Source organism: Glycine soja, chromosome 17 (assembly GCF_004193775.1).
Source record: "Glycine soja cultivar W05 chromosome 17, ASM419377v2, whole genome shotgun sequence".
Lineage (NCBI taxonomy): Eukaryota > Viridiplantae > Streptophyta > Magnoliopsida > Fabales > Fabaceae > Glycine > Glycine soja.
The window spans coordinates 37,619,563-37,640,859 of NC_041018.1; the positions used below are offsets into that span (position 1 = coordinate 37,619,563).

The window sequence follows — 21,297 nt, forward strand, 5'->3', positions numbered from 1 at the left end:
ATTAGCCAAAATACCATTATGCGAGTGGATTAATTGGCTTGAAATTCTTCCAACTTAATCAGATGTATCGGATTTGAGTCCTGAAGCAGCTGCATTAAATACTTGGAGAGAGAATTTTATCTTCCATAATAATCCTACTTATTCGATTATAATTGCCTCCAATAAAGAGCACTCGTACTCTAAACCAAAAAACGAAAGCTGAAGATAGCAAAAACCAGGTTAATTACTTTATATGGTAAATTAACATCCAAAGCCTATATACTAGAATTGCATGCATATCTTATATATTTATTTCCAATTAATACAGAGCTTGTCAATCCCCTAGAAGAATATGCTGATTTTATAGCAAAAGTAGAGTGAGTTTCAGCTTATATAAATACACATACTATAAGGGACTTGAGGCAAAGTTCTGCAATGGGTTGGAGGTACAATGCTGGGTTGGCACTGATTGGAGCCTTTGTCTTAATATGGGTTGGCTCTGCAGAAATAACTCAGGTTTGTATTATGGTTTTCATGTTTCTATTTTTTTTTTCTTTCTTACCTCCCCTTCTTTTCCTGCGGTTTTTTTTTATGTTATTCTACTTTTATGTCATTGGCTGTGTTTTGAAGATGTTGTGCTTTTGTAAGAGAAGGGTTGGAAAACAAAATCTGAACTTAATAGTAATATATATGAACTGCATGTCTGTCCCTTCAGACATATCTTTCTCGTATAATTGTGAAATTGACATGCAAAACATGGTTGGATTTTGCTTGTTAGGACTTCAATGTGAGATAAACTCATTGTGATTATATAATGCTTGTTAAGGTTTTCCAAAATGACACCACTACCTTGTAGTTCATATGGTCCAAAAATTCTCTTCCCCCAAGTCCTTCTTTCTCTCTTTGAATTGCCTCTTGAAAGAAGCACTAATATGTTTTTGTTGCAAGCAATATGCAATAGGAGGACATACACTCCTTTTTGCAGAGCAAATGTTGCTACTATTTGCATCAATCCTTGAATAGCTTAACCATTTCAATCAATTTATTGCTTTTTTTTAATTTATGATTGTTGTATTGGGTTTATGTTAATATCAAAATTACACGTTTCTTTCCAAAAATTAAATGTTCTTATTTATGTGGGTCCAGTTAAAATGTTCCAAGCAACCAGCTGAGTGTGTATTTCGTGGGGTTATTAAGCCTTATGCATTCACATATATGTAAAGAATGTTTCAATGAAAGGATTGACTCTTTGAATTATTCATGCGTTTTAATTGAATTCATAAAAAATGGAACTACAAAGAAAAGAAAAAATTATACAACAAATGTGTTATTGGCTATAGTCTATAATAGAATAAAAACGGACTAGTAATAGTGTAGCTTCTGATTTTATGCCTTTATAATTGTTCTTCTATTCCTTAAAACTCGTTATTGCTTCATTATTAACATCTGAATAGTTTGATAGTTTGATTATGCACTAAGACTTGTTATACTAAGCTTATGATACTTTACTGCAGAGGATTTTTGTAGAGTATAAACAGCCGTTTGCACTCACTTACTTTGGAGTATCTGTGATGGTGGTCTATTTGCCCATTTCAGTGTTCAAAAAGTGGATATGTAGCTTACTGAAAATTTTGTTTAGAAATTTTCATGAGGACTACACATTAGTTAGCACTTCCACTGGACTTGACGTCCCTTTTAAAATCAACGGGGTTCTCCGAAAGCCAGAAACCGATCTAAAAAGTAGTTTGATTACTGTCGAAGAAATTAGAGAAAGAGAAGAAGGGATGCCTTTGGTCAAGAAAGAGGAAAACAAAAGTCCCTTGCTTGCACAAAGTTATGGAAGTAGTTCATGGAAAATTGCAAAGTGTGGCTTGTACCTCACTCCAATATGGTTTGCACAAGAGGTAACAAGATCTCATTTAAATCTCATTCTTCACATTTGATTTCTTATTTCCTTTTTAACTTTTGTGGAGAGCAGAGAATACAAGTGAAGCGGCTACGTGTGGATGCTGTAGGACTAATTAACATTGTAGAAATATCCATATAGCATACTTCATATTAACTTTACCAGAAACTCTAGATTGAATGTATTGCTTGTTGCATGAGTGATAGTGTTGTAAAAAACCAAAGCAAAAAGACTCAAATATGTTTTTGGTCCGTGTAAGTTCGTATTTTTTCAATTTTGGTCCTAGTAAGTATGCACTTTTTTTAATTTTGGTCTTTGAAGATATTTTATTCATTTTTAGTCTCTGTAAATTTACGTTTTTTCAATTTTGGTCCCAACATAAACTTCGAAGAGCTGAAAATGAAAAAATTGGAATCTTAAAGGGACTAGAATTGAAAAGACATAAACTTACAAGAACTAAAAATAAACAAAAAAAAAAGCTTATAAGAACCAAAATTGAAAAGGCACAAACTTATAAAGACTAAAAATGAATAAAAAACTTAGTGGGACCAAAAGTGAAAAAACGTGAACTTACCGGGACCAAAAATATATTTAAGTCTTACAAAAATTACTGATTGAATATTATGAACTTTGGAACTAAGGGATTAAAACTGATTGGCGCATCCTGATCATTAAGTATAATTTCAAATTGATCTCTTAGGCATGCTAGTTTTTAGTTTTTTTCATGCCTTAGAGTCACAGTTTAATTTCTGATTCTCACAAGAAAAGATGGACCTATAGAATAGTATGACCTTGGATTAAGTATGTGAACTCAAACATTTGTACAGGAAATGGCGAAAACAACATGCTTTGATTTGAATCTAGATAATGCTTATTGAGATGTTTCTTAATGATTTGAACATGTGTTTACTTTCCTGCCTCACCCTTCTTTTCCCACCAAAAAATTTGTAGAATAACGAAAAAAATTGATTCATGCATGACCATGAGTTTTCAAGATATTCTGCACATTATGTTCCCCATTTGTGTATGTGAAGTAACAGACTTCTAAATGATTGGTATCATGCAGTATTTTTCAAACATGGCACTTGCAAATACCAGTGTTGCGAGTACAACGGTTCTGAGTTCCATGTCAGGTCTCTTTACCCTTTTCTTTGGAGCCATTCTTGGACAGGACTCAGTAAATATAACCAAAATAGCAGCTGTTTTAATCAGCATGGCTGGTGTTGCCATGACAACTGTTGGGAAGACTTCGGCAGCAGATGAGAATATTAGTATGTAAGTTGAAAATTGCTTGTTAAGATGCAAAAGCTCTTTCCTCTAATGCTTCATCCCTGCAATAGTTGAGTTTCTGTGAGGATTTTTAGCTTTTAGTTTAATCAATAAGATTAATCATAGTGTACTAATAGTGCAATACTGCAGTTGTTAGATTAGATCAGCAAGATATTATTTTTCTTTTTCTTTTTCTTTCTGTTGGTTTATGAAAGAGGAGTATAAAGGTAAGGTTGTTGCCTTGTGACTTGGTTTTCATATATTCATATGTATTTTTTTTTTTTTACTTACTCATCCTCAAGTGTGTTTGAGTATAGTCTCAATCATTGTCCCTCTTAGCTAATAGGTTAAAAGATTCAAATTGTTGGATGGCAGAGACAATAGGAAATAAATTATTTGATATTTAAGTTGTCTAAAAGATTTTTCATTTTTTTTGGCTAGTGGTTCTACATGGACATACTATATATGTTCCCCTTTACATTCTCTAGCCATCATTCTTTCAATTTCTGAACTTGGAAACTGTTCTTCTTACCAAGGACTCAAAAGCATTCTATCATGGGGGACATTTTTGCTCTACTCTCAGCAATATGTTATGGTTTATTCACAGGTATGAATATTCAATTGCTAATGTCATATTGATAACTAAATACGTTCAATTCAAATTATGACTTATCATTGTCAATCATTGGTCAATTAATTGCAGTGCTTCTCAAGAATTCTGTTGGATCAGGAGAAAAGGTAGACATGCAAAAGCTTTTTGGCTGTTTTGGTCTCTACAGTTTTCTTGGCTTTTGGTGGCTAGGTATGGATTTCTTTTTGGAGTGTTTTGCACAATAGGGATTAGGAATTTCATTAATAATGTTACCTTGATCTTGTTTAGTTCTCTTTCTTTTACTTCTGCCTTGCTCTTTTTCTCTTTTGTTCAATTGTTATATACATCAACCACATCAGTGTAATGCATTTCTACAACACTGATTTTTCCCTATTAATTAATTTCAATATTGGATAACTTGGTTATTGCAAATTGGTAGTAGTATTTAGTTAAGAATTTCCTGCCTCATTTCTTTGTCAAACTTCTCGACTAATGTTCTTGCAGCATGGCCATTAAATGTTGTGGGAATTGAACCACATTTCAAATTTCCAAGTTCAATGTCCACTTGGGAGATTGTTATTGCAAATAGCATTTGCTCAAGCGTGATTTCAGATTACTTATGGTAAGTTGAACAAGCTTGAGGGAATTTTTTTAAACAGTATTGCCTACAAGATAATAACTGCATTACGCTAATGAACATATGAGTATATGACATATCAAAGTGTCAACATATAATAACTGTTAGACTATATTTCATTCATGCATTTATGGTAGTATGTAGTTATGTACAATACTTACAACTAAATCACATAATACTTCTGTCACATAATACCGACATTTCTAATTAAACTAACACACTAACATTGGCCGACAAAAAAAATCACATAATACTTCTGTCACATAAGATAACAGTTATTACACTATTTTCTACTTCATGTCAACAAGTACCATGAATACTGTAACAGGGCACTTTCTATAGTTTGGACAGCTCCTTTGGTTTCTACGTTGGGAATGTCCTTGACAATTCCCGTTGCCATGATAGCTGACATGGTTATACATGGTCGCAAGTACTCTGCAATGTACATCCTTGGATGCATTCAGGTTTGATTTCTCTTTTCCATTATGTATTGTTTAATAGTAATAGAATTTACTCAATGTCTAAAAGTTTCTGACCACTTTAGATTTTCATATATATATATATATATATATATGTGAGAGAGATAAGATTGATGACTTCTATAAAAATATTTACGCCAACAATGTACAGCAGTTGGCCATCTTATCATGTCTCCTATTCATTGATATATAATAGTTTAAATTGTAATTTTAGTCCCCTACAATTCCTAATCTATGGTTTTGGTTCCTTTATTTGTATTTTCGCGATTTTAGTCTTCTTATTTTAAAAATTCTGTAATTTTGATTCAATATTTAATTTTGCTTATGTTTTTTTCTTTTATTTTGGTCCAATTGAATCTTAAATCTAACATATTCACTTAAAATATCATAAAAATAATTAATTAAAATATAAAAATAAAAGAAATAATCCTATTTAAAATTGAAGATTGAACTAAAATTATAAATTATAGAAAGACTAAAATTATAATTTATCACAATATGATATGGAGATAAGAAAAATTTCTATTAGATATTTGCTTAAAAATACGTTACATAAAAATTAAACCCAAAATTAATCTTTGATATTTATTATCTGTAGACTAAGGTTTAAACATTCATTTTTTGGTTCTATTGGAAACAGGTTTTTGCAGGATTTACACTAGCAAACCTTTCGGGTAAGATTTCAAGAAGTGATACAGAGTTAAGTACGTGACGTTTTGAGAAGCAGGGGTCTTGTGTATATTAAACAAGGAAGAATATTAGTACAGCCATGAAGTCTTAAACTCTGGGAAATGATGAAGAGTATGAACTGATCAGAGTTCGTTGTTTATAGTGATAGATTTCATATAACACTGACTTTGGTCCATATACAATGACAGTTGAATATAACATAATTCAGTGTCATTGAAAGAATGCTTTGAAACTGACTCATATATCAAATAAAAAAAATAAATAAAAACTAGGATTGATGGTACCATCTATACCTATATTATAAATTCGACTTGTCATTTTTGAATGAGTTGATTTTTAGCACTTCTGGATGTGTTATACTTGTGCTTGGTCAATTTATGCTTATATATATTTAGCTCATAAATCAAGGGTCAAATAAGCTAATTTTATAAAATAACAATCAACATATATAGAGAGTTCACATACAAAATATAAAACTAAGAAATTGAGAGCTAAAATCATTAAAATAAAATACGCTTTTAGATATGTTTAAAATTCTTTATAAATAACTGAATTTTATTATGAATCCCTAATAAATTTATTATGACTCATAACATATTTAAGTCAATAAAACAAGGTCAAGGATATTATACAAACATTATCTTTTCTTTATATTTATATTTTTTTATTGTAATTTATGAATTCAAATATACACCAATATTTTTTTTAGGCTTAAATATATTTTGATTCATGTATTTTTTGTGTTTTTTTTTTTAATTTTGATACTTCTAAGTTGTTTTGTTTATCTTTAATCCTGTAAATATATGTTTTTTTAATTTTAATTCCTACAAGAGTTTTTTTTTTTTTAATCTCTAAAGTCTTTTCAATCTTAATTTTTTAAGATTCTAATTTTATGAGTACTTTGTAAGATTTCATATTAAATTAACCAGTTAAAATATTAGGTAACTTTTTTATTTCCCTAAAGTTTATTCAAATGTTTACGATGGTTAACTAAATAGATTTTATTCATTTTGAAGAAATAACATTTCCTGAATTCACGATTTCAAAGTATGAAAAATTTATTTCCTACTAAATACTTATTTCTTTTTTTTACTTAAGCATTTTCAACTTTTCATCTTTTCTCCATAATACATTTCACATTTACTAATTTTTTTTTCCTGCAATTCACATTTACATGTAGCATGCCAAAAAGTTATCTTTAGTCATCTTAAACTGCTCTTTCTTTATATTTATCTTATCTATTAGTTTATCCTTTTCAAATTATCTTTCTTTTGTATCTATATTTTAATTAAATTTAAATATATTATAAAAGAATTTTCCAATTAATTAAAAACATATCATTATATTACAATCTAAATAATAGTAATAATTATTAGAGAAATTATTTTGTAGGAGGAAACAGTAATACCCTCCTTGTGTCCTCCCTGTGCATTTGTTTCACTTTCCCTTCTGAGTTCCGCCGCAGTACCAATTTCCCTCTTTCTTTTGTGTGTAATGTGTAAAACCACGTCGTTTTGCAAAAACAAATTTTGAAACCTCATATATGCGTTAGCGTTACCCTCTGAAGTCTGAACTGAACACGATCCAGAGAGAACCCCTGCTCCTTAACGACGCCGTTTCGCAAGCATCAATGGAGAAGGGAAAGGGAGTGATGGGATCGGGAGGAAGAAGATGGGGCGTTGACTTCTCCGACAATTCCACTTCTCGCGACATTCCCGATCCTCCCGGTTTCTCTCGCGCTTCTCTCGATCAGGCACAAGCTCTCTATAACCCTTTCTTCTCTTTCAATTTCGTCACATTTTAAAAAAATAATAATAATTTCATTAAAATTGAAATTAAAAATCGTGCAGGACGATTCAACGCTAAGTCGCCAGAAGAAGGACGCTGAATCCAACTGGAAAGCCCAGGTTTTTACCACCTTCTTCTTCTTCTTTGTTGAGGAAATAATAAGAAATTTGTTTGATTTAATTGTTGGTTTTTATGATTATTGTATTTTTTTTTATCGGCAAATGTTAGTTTGTTTTTATGATTTTATTGTTATTATGATGTTGTGAACAGAAAGCTTGGGAGGTAGCACAAGCACCTATGAAGAATTTGCTGATGATGGGGTTCATGATGTGGATGGCTGGTAGCACAGTCCACTTGTTTAGCATTGGAATCACTTTCTCAGCCCTTTGGCAACCCATCAGTGCCCTACAGAGCGTGGGAAAGAGTATGCAAAATTCGTGCTTATCGTCTCATTTTATTTTAGCGTATATTTGTTGAAGGATCTTGCCATGGGCACTAGTTAAGGAATTAAAAGAGGAATTTTTATTTATTAGAAATCATATGAGAACGCAATTTTTATGCATCCTACTAAAAAACTTTTCCCTTTTACTTCCTTAACCAGTGCCCATGGCAAGATCCTACTCCTGAGGGCACTGATTGGCATTTCCTTTTATTGAATTAAATGGTTGATCTTATTAGACTATCCAGCTCCCTTCTTGTTTGTTGTGGCAAATTGATTGATCCAATATGTGTTTGTTTAGTGGCTGGTTATTTTGCGATCAAAAATACTACTTTTGGGGTGTGTTTTGGTAAACAATTTAACTAAGTGCTTATTCAATAAGGGCTTAATTGCTTATCATGTTAGCTCTTGTGTGTGAGTTTTTTCTATAATCAAAGAGGAAGTAAGGTCAAACTGTTTTTTTTATATAAGTTGTAAACTGGAGAACTTATTGAAATAAGCTGAAAACAGCTTATGGACATGTTATCATCTGTTTTCATAAGCTCTCTCAAACACACCAGTGCTTATGTCATAAGAAATGCATAGATAAGCTCTTCCGAATGCACCCTTAATTGAAAGTTTCCTAATAGACATTTTGAAAAGGAAAAAAAAAATGCAAAAGCTTTGCAAACTTGGTATTGATGATTGATTAACCTGTATTGTAGTGTTCTTTGTTCTACATGTTCCCCTTGTGCTATATGGTGTTTGAGGGCATGGAAGGAGTGTTTTGAGCATCTTCTGCAATTCTTTCTCTTCTGGAATGGATGATGCTTTTAACTTCCTTTGTTTTGATTCCATTGACGCTTGATGTTCTAGTCGCACATTAGTGAATATGCTTTTCATAATGTTTTTAGTTTTTAGGTTTATTAGTATCCTTTTGGCTTGAAAACTCACAAAACATCTACGGAACGGAGAACTTCAACATGGTCTGGGATTGTTAATGTATTCTATTTTTTTTGGCAGTGTTTGAGCCCTACAAAGACAATAAGGTGGAGCTTCTTGGACCTAAGTTGTTATTCATTGCCCTTAATTTGGGCGGCTTGGCACTAGGTGTTTGGAAGGTAATATATGTAGTTATGTTGTGCCTCGTGATTGTTAATTTGTTATCATGATACTTGTATTTCAAAATTTTAAAGTAAATGTGTGTATGTAACATTGTTGTTGTCAAACTCTTAAACTCTTACGTGTCTATGAATTATGATCCCTTGACACAAAAACAAGTTAAATTGCTTGTAAACTCTTATTTATATCATACAAGTTCAAGCAAACTGTAACAAATTTGGTAAACTCTCTGGTCTACTAGCAAGTTACAAGTCTAGATTTATACACGGTTTTGGCTAAAATGTATAGCTTTGGTGGATTTTGTTGGATACTTGGATTGAATTGCTTATGTTCTGCAATATATACGGGGTTTATGAAGCTAATTTTATGTTTTCATTATTATTTTTATTCTGATTTGTTAAACTACAAAAAAATTCCAAATGCCTGGCTTAATATAATACTAATGTGGGTCAAGTGTTGAGTTATATTTTTACTTTGTTACTTACATTTGCTTTGTTATGGAGTTGGAATGTTTGATATTAATATGAAATTATGGATATGCTATTGAATTATGTTTGAGTACTAGAATTTGTTTTTTAAATAACATTTTTGAAGAATTATTTGAGTTTACTATGATTCCACAAGTTTATCTAAACTTTCAAGTTTGACAACCTTGACATTATGTGATTGTCATGTTCTGCAGCTCAATGCATTGGGGCTTCTTCCTACACACACATCAGACTGGGTCTCATCCTTGGCACCTGCTCAGGTTTGATTTGTGTTTTTAATACATTAATTGCATGTGATATTTGTTCTAGATCTTGTAATAGTTGAGTCCTCTTCGAATAATAGCTAAAAGTTAGACACACTATCTTGCTGGGTCAATGGTTTTTTTTTTTTTTTTTACACAGCAAAAATCGATATTGTATTAGAAATAAGATTCAGTACTAGGTCTACTGAAATACATAGCAAGAAAATACAAAGGCATTGATGAGCCAAACCCAACTAGAAAAGACCATACAAGGTTTATTTTGACTTAGCTTCAGTTATAACCTCGTTAGCAATCAGCACACCATGGAGGATGTGTCTCCCCTTCATAAAAGTTGTTTGCCTTTCATCAATGAGATGAGGCAACACAAGGGCCAGCCTTTTAGCCAGAACTTTGGCCACGATTTTATGGACACAACCTATGAGAGAGATGGGTCTATAATCATTAAGAGATTGAGGGTCATTGAGCTTGGGAATAAGGGCTAGGAACGATGCATTGCTTCCTTTTGGGAAAGTGCCATTGATGTAAAACTCATCCATGAACCTAATAAAATCAGGTTTCAAAATCTCCCAAAATTGCTTGATGAAATTGAAATTTAAGCCATCCGGACCAGGACTTTTGTCCCCACCACAATCCCACACAGCTGATTTAATCTCCAATTCAGAAAATCTAGCTACAAGACTTTCCTTCTCTCTTTGGCCAAGAGAAGGAAAATGAACCAGGGTTGGTCTATTAAAGTTCTCCTCAGAAAATCTGACCTTGAAATAATTTAGAGCTGCATTTTTAACACTGTTAGGCTCATGAACCCACACACGATCTATGAGCAGACCTTGGATAGCATTGTGTCTCCTTCTATGATTAATCAATCTATGAAAATAGTTAGAGTTGTTGTCCCCTTCTTTTAACCACTTCACTCTGGCCTTTTGTCTCAGCATAGATTCAAATGCATAAGCTGCATTCTAGAGCTGATCTTGAAGTGATTTCTTAAGCTTCACTTCATCTTGACTTTTCTAGCATTGATACCAGCCTCCAAAGCATTCAACTCCCTCTTTAAATTCTGGACTTTTCTAGCATTGATATCACCATTGGATAAACTCCACTGCCTTATGCAATCTTTAATGACCTTTAATTTCTACTTCAGAACAAAACCCCCCCATCCAGTGGGGTGATAATTGCCCCATTTGTGTTCCACCAATTTCTGGAAACCGTTATCCTTCAACCACCAATCCATGATTTTGAAAGGTTTAGGCCCCCAATCAATGATTCTAGACTTCAAAAGGATAGGACAATGATTAGAGAAGTCCCTTTCCAACACAAATTGGGTAGTGTCCGGCCATTGGGACAACCATTCATCAGATAAAAGAAACCTGTCCAATTTGCTCATAGCACTACCATTAGGTCTACACCAAGTGAATTTTCTCCCAATAAACCTAACCTCCTCTAAAGCCATATCTGAAATCCAGGAATTAAATTCAGATATGGTAGAGGAGCTACCCACTGTCTGAGATGAACTCAATCTCTCATCTTGGTGTCTTATAGAATTGAAATCACCCAAGATACACCACAGGCCTTCATGATAAGTTGTTTTCAGCTGCAGGAGCTCATCCCACTACTCTCTCTTCCCTTGTAAATCACAGGGAGCATAAACATTAGTGATAAAGACCCTCTTGTTCTCTTTAGTCCGCATACCTTCCAACATTATGAATCCTCTCCCCACTACCCTCCTTTCTACTACAAAAGAGTCATTATTCCAAATACACAAAAGACCACCAGCTGCATTAGATGAAGGTACACTCTCCCAAGTGACACTGCTATCACCCCACAGATACTGACATAACTTTTTATCTATGGACTCCTTTTTAGTTTCTTGAATGCAAAGGATGTCAATTTTGTTGGCCAAGGTCAGCTTCCTGATGGCTGACCACTTGACTCCACTACCCAGCCCTCTAGAGTTGTAGGACAAAATATTCATGAGTCATTTTGTTCCTTTCCCATCACAGCTGCTGATGCTGATGGTTTGTCTCTCTGATCCATTTCATTCATCATCTTTACCATGTTGATTTTGTTCTCTGCAAAGGACACTCCCAAGTCTCTGGCTAATCCCCAATGAACATCCTCCTCAGCCCCCATATTTACTTTATTGAAGCTGCTTGAAAGGATAGGACTGTGTTGAAGCTGGACCTGTTTTGGAGTCATTGTGCCTGTGTCTGATCCATGAAGAACAGCACCAGCCCTGTGGTCTATGAAATTATCCCCAAAGTCCAATTTCCTTGGCTTGACCTCATCCCTACTCTCATGTAAATTTGGGTCTAAATTTGTTTGGGCCATGGAAAGCCCTGCTACAGCCTCCTTTCTCCTGACATAGACTTTCAAAGCAGAGTAATTTTTCTCACCCTTTGTAATTGGGCCGTTGGTATCCAAGCCCATATTCTGATCCATCCCATCCTCCACCAAACTCTGATATTTCTTTCCTGAGTCCCTTTTGGTTGTACCCATAAGGTTTGAAACCTGGTTGACCACTGAATGGGTCTCGAGACTATTGTCTGCAGGTTCATCCTGCATAGCCCAAAGGTTACTCCCTTTTTCTGAGACAGCTTCCCCCCTTTCTGCAACCCCTTTTTCTTTAAATCTCTCCTGCTGTTGGCTAGGGCAGATATCCCTAGGGTCAGCCATTCCTTTTCCATGCAAGTCCAGGCATAGGGGACCGTTGCAAGCCTCCTGACACAAGCCATCAGGTGTCAGGCCTACAGGAGCAGACGGAAACACGCAATAGTGGCGAGACGAAATGTCATCGCCTGTCGGGGACCGGGGACTCCTTATCCATGCGCCAGAGGTTGATAGCATTGGCCCTCTGTCGTCGACGGCTCTCCACCTGGCCGGGCATGGACCAATGGGTGGAGTATCCGCCAACAGTGTTGTAGGAGAGGCGGTTGGTCAATCCTCCGACGGGGACGCAGGTGTTTGGCTCTTCGTCCGATTCCTCCAGGGCTGTAGTGAACGACGATTGCGGGAATCTCTCGGCTTCCGCCAAACTCGACCTTCTTCCCCATCCGAACGACATCTCCTCCCTCATTTCCAATTGGTGTTGTGTTCCGTCCACTATGGCTATCACCGATCAAGCTATGTTTGGTTTCTCCGTCGTGCGAACTAACACCCGCGACATCTACCCGCGATCTATCCTCCGTCACTTCGTCGAGCTCGATAAGCTCTCCACAGCCCGATACCATGGTCGCAAAATGCTCTACATCCCATGCCTTCAAGGGTACGCCCCAAATGTAGATCCAAGTTAGGCGATATGAAGGCTTCATCTCTGGCGACCATCTCTAGAGTGAAATGAAAGGGGTCCCTCCGCTTACTTGTTCTCGATGATTAATCTTGTGTGCTTTGTCCTCATCCATCTCGTGGAAAATGACCATATCATCGCCCCAATATGTCATTTTCACCTCCATTCCAACCACCCTCTCAAACATTCCTTTGTTTTTTAAACGACCCACCCATACATTGTCTAACCATTTTGTTTTCTCCTTTGCTGTCTAAATAATTATTGGCACTACTTTAGCTTCTGAGACATCCTTCCCAATTGTTGGCACATTAGACTCCTTCCCAATTGTTGGCACATTAGACTCCTTCCCTTCCTTCATTTGGTTGTGCTTCACCACTTCCACATACGATTTTAGCCTGGTAGATGGGATATTTTTGTGCCTCATTTGTTCGGACTCCATAGATTCCATGAATTTGGTCCCTGCTCTGTTATATGCTCTTGCTTGAGTCGTGACTTCCTTGTTGCCTTCCCCTCTGGAATTTTGGTTTGTTGACGAACAGCTTCATACCCTCTATGTATATGTTATTATCAAGTCGTCTCTCCAATCTATCTTCATCCTCTACCCCTTTGAAACGAACAAAACCATATTTGTGGCCTTGTTTGTTCTTCGTTTTAGGTATGAATACCTCCCACACCTTTTTCCATTCCTGGAATATCTTCCAGAGATCTTTTTCACATACGTAATCTGGGAAATGAGAGAAATAGAAGGAAGTTATGTTCGGTCTACTCCTTCATGTTGATGATCTGTGCATTCCTCTGGTTGTGTCTTGATGAGAGTCGTTCTGTCTGTATTGTCCCGCTCCATGTGCAATGTTTGCCTCTGCTCGAGCCTTCCTCCTGCCACCCACTTGAATCCATTGTCCCTCCTAATGTTTGGTGTCATTACCCCTTTGATTATCTTCCTCTTTGTAGTTATCTCTTTCAGCATTCGTATATTTCCTTCTCCCCCTTCCTCCCTCACTCTGTCTGTGTCTGTCCCTAATATTGTCTCTCCCTCTCTGCTGATCTCTGTATCTTGGGCGGCCTCTCTCCCTCTCAGTCTCTCTCCCACTCTCTCTCACTCTCTCTGTCTCTCTGTATTTCTCTCTCTCTCTCTGTCTCTCATTTCTCTCTCTCTGTCTCTCTGTATTTCATTAGAATTCTCTCTTGGAGTAGTTAATGTATGAAAGCTACCATTTTGGTGTTTATTAGGAGCCCATTTCTTTCTTGCTGGGCCAATGGTATTAGGACAAAAACCTTGTGGTTATATTCTCCCAGGTTGCAGCTACATGCTTTATAAGTCTGAATTTAATTTGATAAATAATCATCATATTGTCATTATCTCATCTTGTAAAATTGATGGTGTACAATGTTTTTAAATTATGTGCAAAATAATCAATTTTGGCATTCTGAAGATGTTCTTTAATGATGAATTCCATATCACAAAGCTTTTGGTATTGACAACCTGAAGTTCAAGTGGGGATTCTATTCTATTAATCCTTATTTCTTGTAAAGCTGTAGCACCCTTTTCTTTGTTTATTTTCATATTCTTCCCATGATGAAGTCAATAATCTGTAATTTTGATTTTAGCGCTGCAGCTTACAACTATTATTGCTACTGCTGCTTACAACCTGTAAATATAGTCCCTTTCATACCTTTCAATTCTATAAGATGGAACTAGTCTTCTTGTCCTTGTATTTTCTCTATACTTAGGTCTCAAATTTAGATTCCTCGTCTTCCTACCCACTGCATTGAATGGTTAGAGTTTGGGCTACAATACTTTTAGTTTTAGAGTCATAAAAGAAAATTAACAATGATTTATGTTGCGAGACTGTACATTTGAAATTGCATGCCTATTGATAATACAAATTTAATCATTTTTCCTTTATTGAACTGCAACTGGCATCAGAGGTGGCAAAAGAATGCTTGCAAGTCATTCTATGATATTGATATTGTAGTATATATAGAAGGTCCATAGTTATACAATGTGTAAAAGCAACATACATAGTATAATAAAGAGGTAGTGCAAAGCTGTTAGATTCTAGTCAAAACACGAAACATGCGCTTTAAATTTGCTTTGTAATGTAAACAAGATAGTGCAAAAGGTTGATTTTGAAAATAAATCTTGAACTGATTTTTAGAAAGAAAAAAAAAAAGAAGGATCTATAACTGGTTGATGTGTCTCCTAATTTTAGTCAATTTAAAGATCTGATGATTAGTTGTCATTTTCATGATTACGATACCATAATGCCTTTAGTTCCCTTGCTCTATATGCTCATAACCTTACTTTTTTCTTATCTTCAGGAGGTGGAGTTTTCAGGTGGCGGTGTAAATTTGGGTTGATTTGCGAGTTCTTTTCATGCCCAGCTTGTCTTGGAGGGAATTTAAGTAAACAAGGATTGGGATTCAGGCTTGGTGGTTAACATTATGTTCTAATGGTTGTGATGGCCCACGACGTGAAGCATAACTGGTTTCTGATTTCGAAAAATGTTATCAATGATTGCAGTCATCAAAATTGGACTGGGTTTGTAGTATTAGATTCAGGGTGCTCCGAATAATTTAGAGTTTTCTATTTTTTTAGGATTCTTATATTTGCACGTTACAATTTTCCTATATTTTTTATCGGGTTTGATATAAAGGATAATGATGTACAAGAATTTCCCTTGTATTTATGAAGCATTAGCTATTAATTTCTTTTATATGCTTAAGTTGATTCTCCTTTACTGCCTGCATGTATAGTGGTATATCTATCTGTTATTCTGTGCCCTTGTAACTAATTAACCTACTTGATGCAGGAAGTTCCAGGAATTATGCAGTATGCAGTAATGTTAGTTGGTAGATAGTAAATTATAATTACTTAATTAGTGAAGTTGTTAAGAATTCTGTCAAAAGCTTAATGTTGCTGTACCATGATGAAAATATTCTTCAAAGTGGTTTTTAATTTTAGCTAAGTAAATGTGAGACTTGATGGTTGCGGATATGCCTCGTTCTTGGATATTATAAATAATCATTGGATACCATACGAACAAGCTGTAACCAAATTCCATTTTGCTCCTAATATGATCTGACATGGTTGGTAGATAATTTTATTCTTTAAATATGTGGTTATGGATTTGATTTCTAATTTGTACGTATGAAAAAACATTTATTAAGAGAACTTAACTCCTTAAATGAATTTTAATATCTTAAAAAATTAGTCATTAACTCTTAGTTAAGAGATACCTTAGTTCACACAAAAGAATTTCACTGTCTGTCGTACATTTCTTCTAAGCTCTTAATTCTTCTCTATATTTTGAGTACGTCAGAGATGTTCTTAGAGAGAGTGTGTATTAGTGAAGAAGTGTATTTGGGAATTGAACTCTTAGTGGTCTATTCATCTTAATGTGTTCTTTTTCTATATTCTTTAGTAAATTATGTCATCATCTATAGTAAGCCACATACAATCTATCTTTCTTTTTTTAACAATAGTACTGTGTTGACATCTGGTACCCCATTTCCCTTGTTTTACAACAATATGCAATTGCTCCATAATGTTACTTTTTCAGCTGAAGAGAGATTTGATGATGTTGAATCAAGGTTAGTTGAGAGTTAATTAATATTTTACCGAACTTTATAGCTTTCATATTGGAGCTCGATCAAACCGAGCGAGTGATACAAAACCTAAAGGATCCCAGTAACAGCATTTCATTTTGAAGTACTTTTTTATTTTTATTTTCAAAAGTTTTAAGCATAGCTTTAATTTATGTTTTGAAGAACGGAAAAACATGAGAAAATAGTTTTTCATTTTAAATTGACATGATTATTAAAACTTAATAAAAATGAATTAAGAATTATTTAAACGCTACATGATAAGTACGTACTCTTTTTTATTGAGTAAACACCAGAACTTATTCCTGAATGTACTTTTTATAAAAATAAACAAGAGATTAAGTTTATGTTAATCTATCATCTTATTTCTTTTATTTTAAAAAGTTATCTAAATTTTAGAAATGAAAAAAAAATTGCCTCTCTTCTCATCCCCTCCAAATTAAAACTCAACTCTCAAAAACAGTTTTTCAATATTAGACTTTTTTTACCTAAAAAACAAAAAATGAAAAATTATACAAATAATACAACTTTTTTTTTTTACATAAGTGATATAAATTACCGTGCAATATGAGAAATCGGTTCCTTGCATAGTTTAGTTTTAATTTTAGCATAGCTCAGATATCAATTTCTAGGAAAAGGTTTTATTGTTGTCATCTTGTGCAACTGTCACAAGGAGGGTCCTTTTGTACTTACCGTACAATCATGTTCCATCGACCTGAATCACAGGCTTACAATATTGAAACCCATTGATACACAATCTGAAACAAAAAAAAAACGATGGAGTTTCACAAAATTCTATACTATTTGACTTTCTTGTGGTGGCATTGCTAGTGTTTCCTTCTCCATGACCATACCAAGATGAAATTCCTGCATAACTTGTAACAATCTTGGTAAATCATGGTATGATCTTTTCCAGTTGTCGTAGATGCTTTCAATGGTCTTTTTTTTTTCCAACCATGTTTCCTAGTACATTGCAGTATATCCTTTAGTGCTTTTGACGTGTGCTATCAAGGTTGGCACTGAAGTTGATGGATCATTTTCAATCAACGTGTGGATGCTTTTACTAATGAGAAAATAAGGAAACTTTGCATGATCTTGTCAAATTATTGGATTTGAACATGTATGGGATTCACAAAACTTTCTTATTTCTCACTCCTTACTTGTAAGGATGTATGTTATCGTGCACCTCCAAGCACAACCATTGTCATCACAAATGACAATTAGCTTTGTCGAGTTCGATAGTTGTGTCTTGTAGTTAGCTCCTTTGCTCACATGATAATGTTGCAAAGCATGTTGTACTTCTTTTTTTGTTTGAAAACGCATCCCTTCAAAGAGACTCCTTACCGGATGTTGGACTTCTTTGCGATCCAATGTATGACCATATTCAGAATCGTAAAACTTCATCTTTGTCCTCACTAAAGGGATCGAGTTCTTCGTTAGGTAAGCCAGGATTTGTTGTAAACTCAGGCTCATTTGGTTGGATTGATGAGGTAGGTTCTGTTATAGGGGTACTCTAGTAAAGGTGAGATTGATCCTTAGTAGCGTACACAAAATTTTTGTGAGTCTAACAAATTGGTGAAAAATATTGCAAAAAGAAGTTGAGTAAAAGATGTGTTTGGTTCAAATAAATTTTCTTGTGCTAGGGTTAAATAGAATGTCTCTTGGTACAAATTAGCGTAAGTATACGATGGGGTTGCATCGGATGTATGTGAAACATGGGATTGGGGATTTGAATTATATTGGGGTTCATGAGATATTGGTTGAGGGTTCGGGGTAGGAAGTGTATGTAGTTGGATGTATGCATATAATTCAATGCATGTAAGAACCTTATGCTGGCGAACAACAACAATCATACCTTTGACGTCTTCCTCGTCAACAAGTTACATTGCTGTAAACTTGAGCACTTTGTGCCCAACTAGATGTGGGTATCAAAATGAAATATCACAAACTTGGTCTAGTGGTTGAAGTCAGATCCTTTGGTGGATTTTTCTTTTCAAGGCTTCAAATATGAGGCCTCACTTTATTTGAAAGAACGTCAAACAGGGGCATTGAAACATATCCCCTTCATCTATTTTGATTATTTGATCATTGTAGTGCACTAACCAATTAACAAATAAGGAAGATCTTTGAACATCAAAATTTGCTTATACATTCATGCAAATTATGTCCATACATTCATTTGCATCCTTTCACCAAATTATTGTTGGTAGTTCTTCAACCAATTAACCAAATATTAATGATTTCGTCCAGGAAGAACAACTTGTTGTTCCTTATGAACAACTTCAACCACAAGAACATGGACGATTACGTCGACAATCGACAATAAACAGACAACCTCCCAGATGTGGAACTAGTAGACACAGACAACATTAATTGCCTTTGTTAAATTATTGTGTATTATAAATGTCAATTTGCCCTTATTAATTGATTGAATACTGCACTTATTGACTAAGCATTGCATTTTTTTACGAATTGACTGAACATTGTTTTTTTCAAGACAATTTGACTCATTGCTTTTTTTCAGACGATTTGACCTCACATTGCTTGTTTTGAGAAAATGTGACTAAACAATACTTTTTCGAATTACACATACCACCATCCTTGACGACAACAACGATGACAACAATCATGTTGGTGGCGACAACAATGGTCATGACGACAATCACAGTGATAGTTATGGTAACAATCATGTTTATAGAGATTTGATAATTAAATAAAGTTTTAATTTGAATTTAAACTGTTTTAATTTTGACCTTTTATTTTAATCTAACGGTTGAGATTAACCATTTTTATTCTCACATAAGTAATTATATATATATATTCAATAAAAAACTGTTGGTTAAGCACTACATGCTTAGTTCTTCTACAAGCTAGTCCCATATTTTGATATTATTGGATATTTCTTACCGAAATATGATGTTATCTTCCACAAAGATATTTGTACTCTAGACACCAATATTTAAATAGATAAAAAAAATATTTAAATATAATTCTTTAGAAATATGCTAAGATGCATTAACTCTGGTGAAAAGCTCAACTCATATTTTGATATGCAATATGGATGCACTAATCTCAAAAGTATTAAATATCTTTAACTCTACTCATTTAGAAAAGATGATCTGTCACTAGAATCGGGCATGACATCGTTTCACAAACACACATAAGTTGGATTTTTTTTGTTTTTCTTAAATTGATAAATCGTTAGGTCAAACCATGTCTAAAATACAATAAATATGTGGTTGTAAACTTATTTTGTCCATATCATTGTACAGATATTATTAGTATCTCCACTATGTAAACATAGCATGATAGAAGGGTGGGTCATGCCTATTTTGACTTTATTTGTTTTTAATCTAATTTAGGCCAATGACAAAAAAGAATGGTGCTTTCCTTAGGTAATAATGTCAGTGATGGTTTATGCTCATCGTCCATTTTTAAGTTTGTTTGTCGTTATAAAAGGAAACGGAATTAGTTTTGATCTTTTGAAGTCAAGTAGTTCTCTAGAAACAGTGCCATTTGAGTTACGGTCCTTACACAATTACTTTGCTGAAGTTAAGCATTAAATCATTATTATTTAAAGAGGTTACGTAACTTTATAAACGAGTGCTTTTAAAAAAAATAGAAGTGATAGGGTTTTTTTAAATAAAAAAATAGGCATATAAATTTTATAATTTACTAAATTGAGAATATAATGAAAGGTAAATAATCATCCATGAATGTATAGAGTCCTGATAAATTCATTTTTGAAAGATAAAAATTTAAATTTTAGTCCCAATGAATAAAGTGCAACAAATCTTAATCATCCGTTAACTTTCATTATTATAAAGAATTTACATGACACATTCAAGAAAAAAAATTATTTATTTAAAACATAATTTAATCTTCATTTTTTTTATAATTGTAAACATAACATAACGGTAAGTACTTAAAAAATAAAAAATCCAACATAAATTAAAACAAACATAATAATAAGTATAATAAATATAATATTAATTAATAAATATAATCTAATGAATAAAAATGAAAAAATATTATTTTAAATTTAAATCTTATAAATGTGTATGAATTATTACAATCATGGTTTCTGTGTAACAATAATTTTGGCCATTGAATTTCAATCTAATTATTAAAAATAAGAATATAAATTTTTTTATCTAACACAAAAATTACTTAAAGTAATATCAATATAGACTTAAATTTATTCCACAAAATTATATTAATCAAAGTCATAATTAAATTTGATTAACTCTGTCTGTACTGAAGTTTAAATTTGATGATTTCAAAGGTGGAATCAAACCAGATTCAAATTTGACTAATTTTGTAAATAATTGGGACGGAGTATATAAAGAAAAGGTGGAAAAGTGAGTAATGCAAGTATGCAACTCGATTTTGGATGATTTTGTGAGAAAGGAAAGATTTGGTGACAGAGAGAAATGACGTTTTGAAATTACCACATCAATATGTCTTATTTGGGAATGAACAATGAGCATGCACAGTGACAATGTGACATTCGAGGTAGTAAATTTCTATGTTTGAAGTGTACGGTCAAATCAGCTCTGTCTTCTATTTATTACGTTTGCCATTGTGCGTGGGGACCTTTATAACGGAAATGTCCAATCAATCATTTCATTTTGTTTTTCATACTAATACTTTTTTTTTACACAATTTACATTGAAAAAAATGCGATAAATTTTTATGTATAATATTCAAGATTAAGATTTTTAGAGCATTATTTTTAGTTAAAATTGCAATTTTTTTCAATAATTATACCAGCTCTGAT

The 21,297-nt window shown here is 33.7% G+C and overlaps 2 protein-coding genes across 3 annotated transcripts; both read left to right on the top strand.

Annotated features, from left to right (window-relative positions):
• The first annotated feature begins 86 nt into the window (after positions 1 to 86).
• On the top strand, positions 87 to 5,880 carry LOC114392792 (uncharacterized transporter C405.03c-like). Of its 2 annotated transcripts, none has more exons than XM_028354018.1 (9): positions 87 to 218; positions 308 to 495; positions 1,576 to 1,883; positions 2,952 to 3,160; positions 3,691 to 3,761; positions 3,858 to 3,956; positions 4,251 to 4,368; positions 4,712 to 4,847; positions 5,503 to 5,880. In XM_028354018.1, the coding sequence occupies exons 2-9, from the start codon at positions 468 to 470 to the stop codon at positions 5,572 to 5,574; spliced, it is 1,041 nt and encodes a 346-aa protein (XP_028209819.1). In that variant the 5' UTR covers positions 87 to 218; positions 308 to 467; the 3' UTR covers positions 5,575 to 5,880. The 2 variants fall into 2 exon arrangements, with proteins under 2 accessions (XP_028209819.1, XP_028209818.1); XM_028354017.1 differs by having other exon boundaries at positions 92 to 218; positions 1,494 to 1,883.
• Positions 5,881 to 6,945: 1,065 nt separating this feature from the next.
• LOC114394015 (ER membrane protein complex subunit 4-like) lies at positions 6,946 to 15,637 on the top strand. Its single transcript, XM_028355554.1, has 6 exons — positions 6,946 to 7,305; positions 7,403 to 7,459; positions 7,611 to 7,764; positions 8,782 to 8,879; positions 9,563 to 9,628; positions 15,234 to 15,637. The coding sequence occupies exons 1-6, from the start codon at positions 7,183 to 7,185 to the stop codon at positions 15,270 to 15,272; spliced, it is 537 nt and encodes a 178-aa protein (XP_028211355.1). The 5' UTR covers positions 6,946 to 7,182; the 3' UTR covers positions 15,273 to 15,637.
• Positions 15,638 to 21,297: the final 5,660 nt, after the last annotated feature.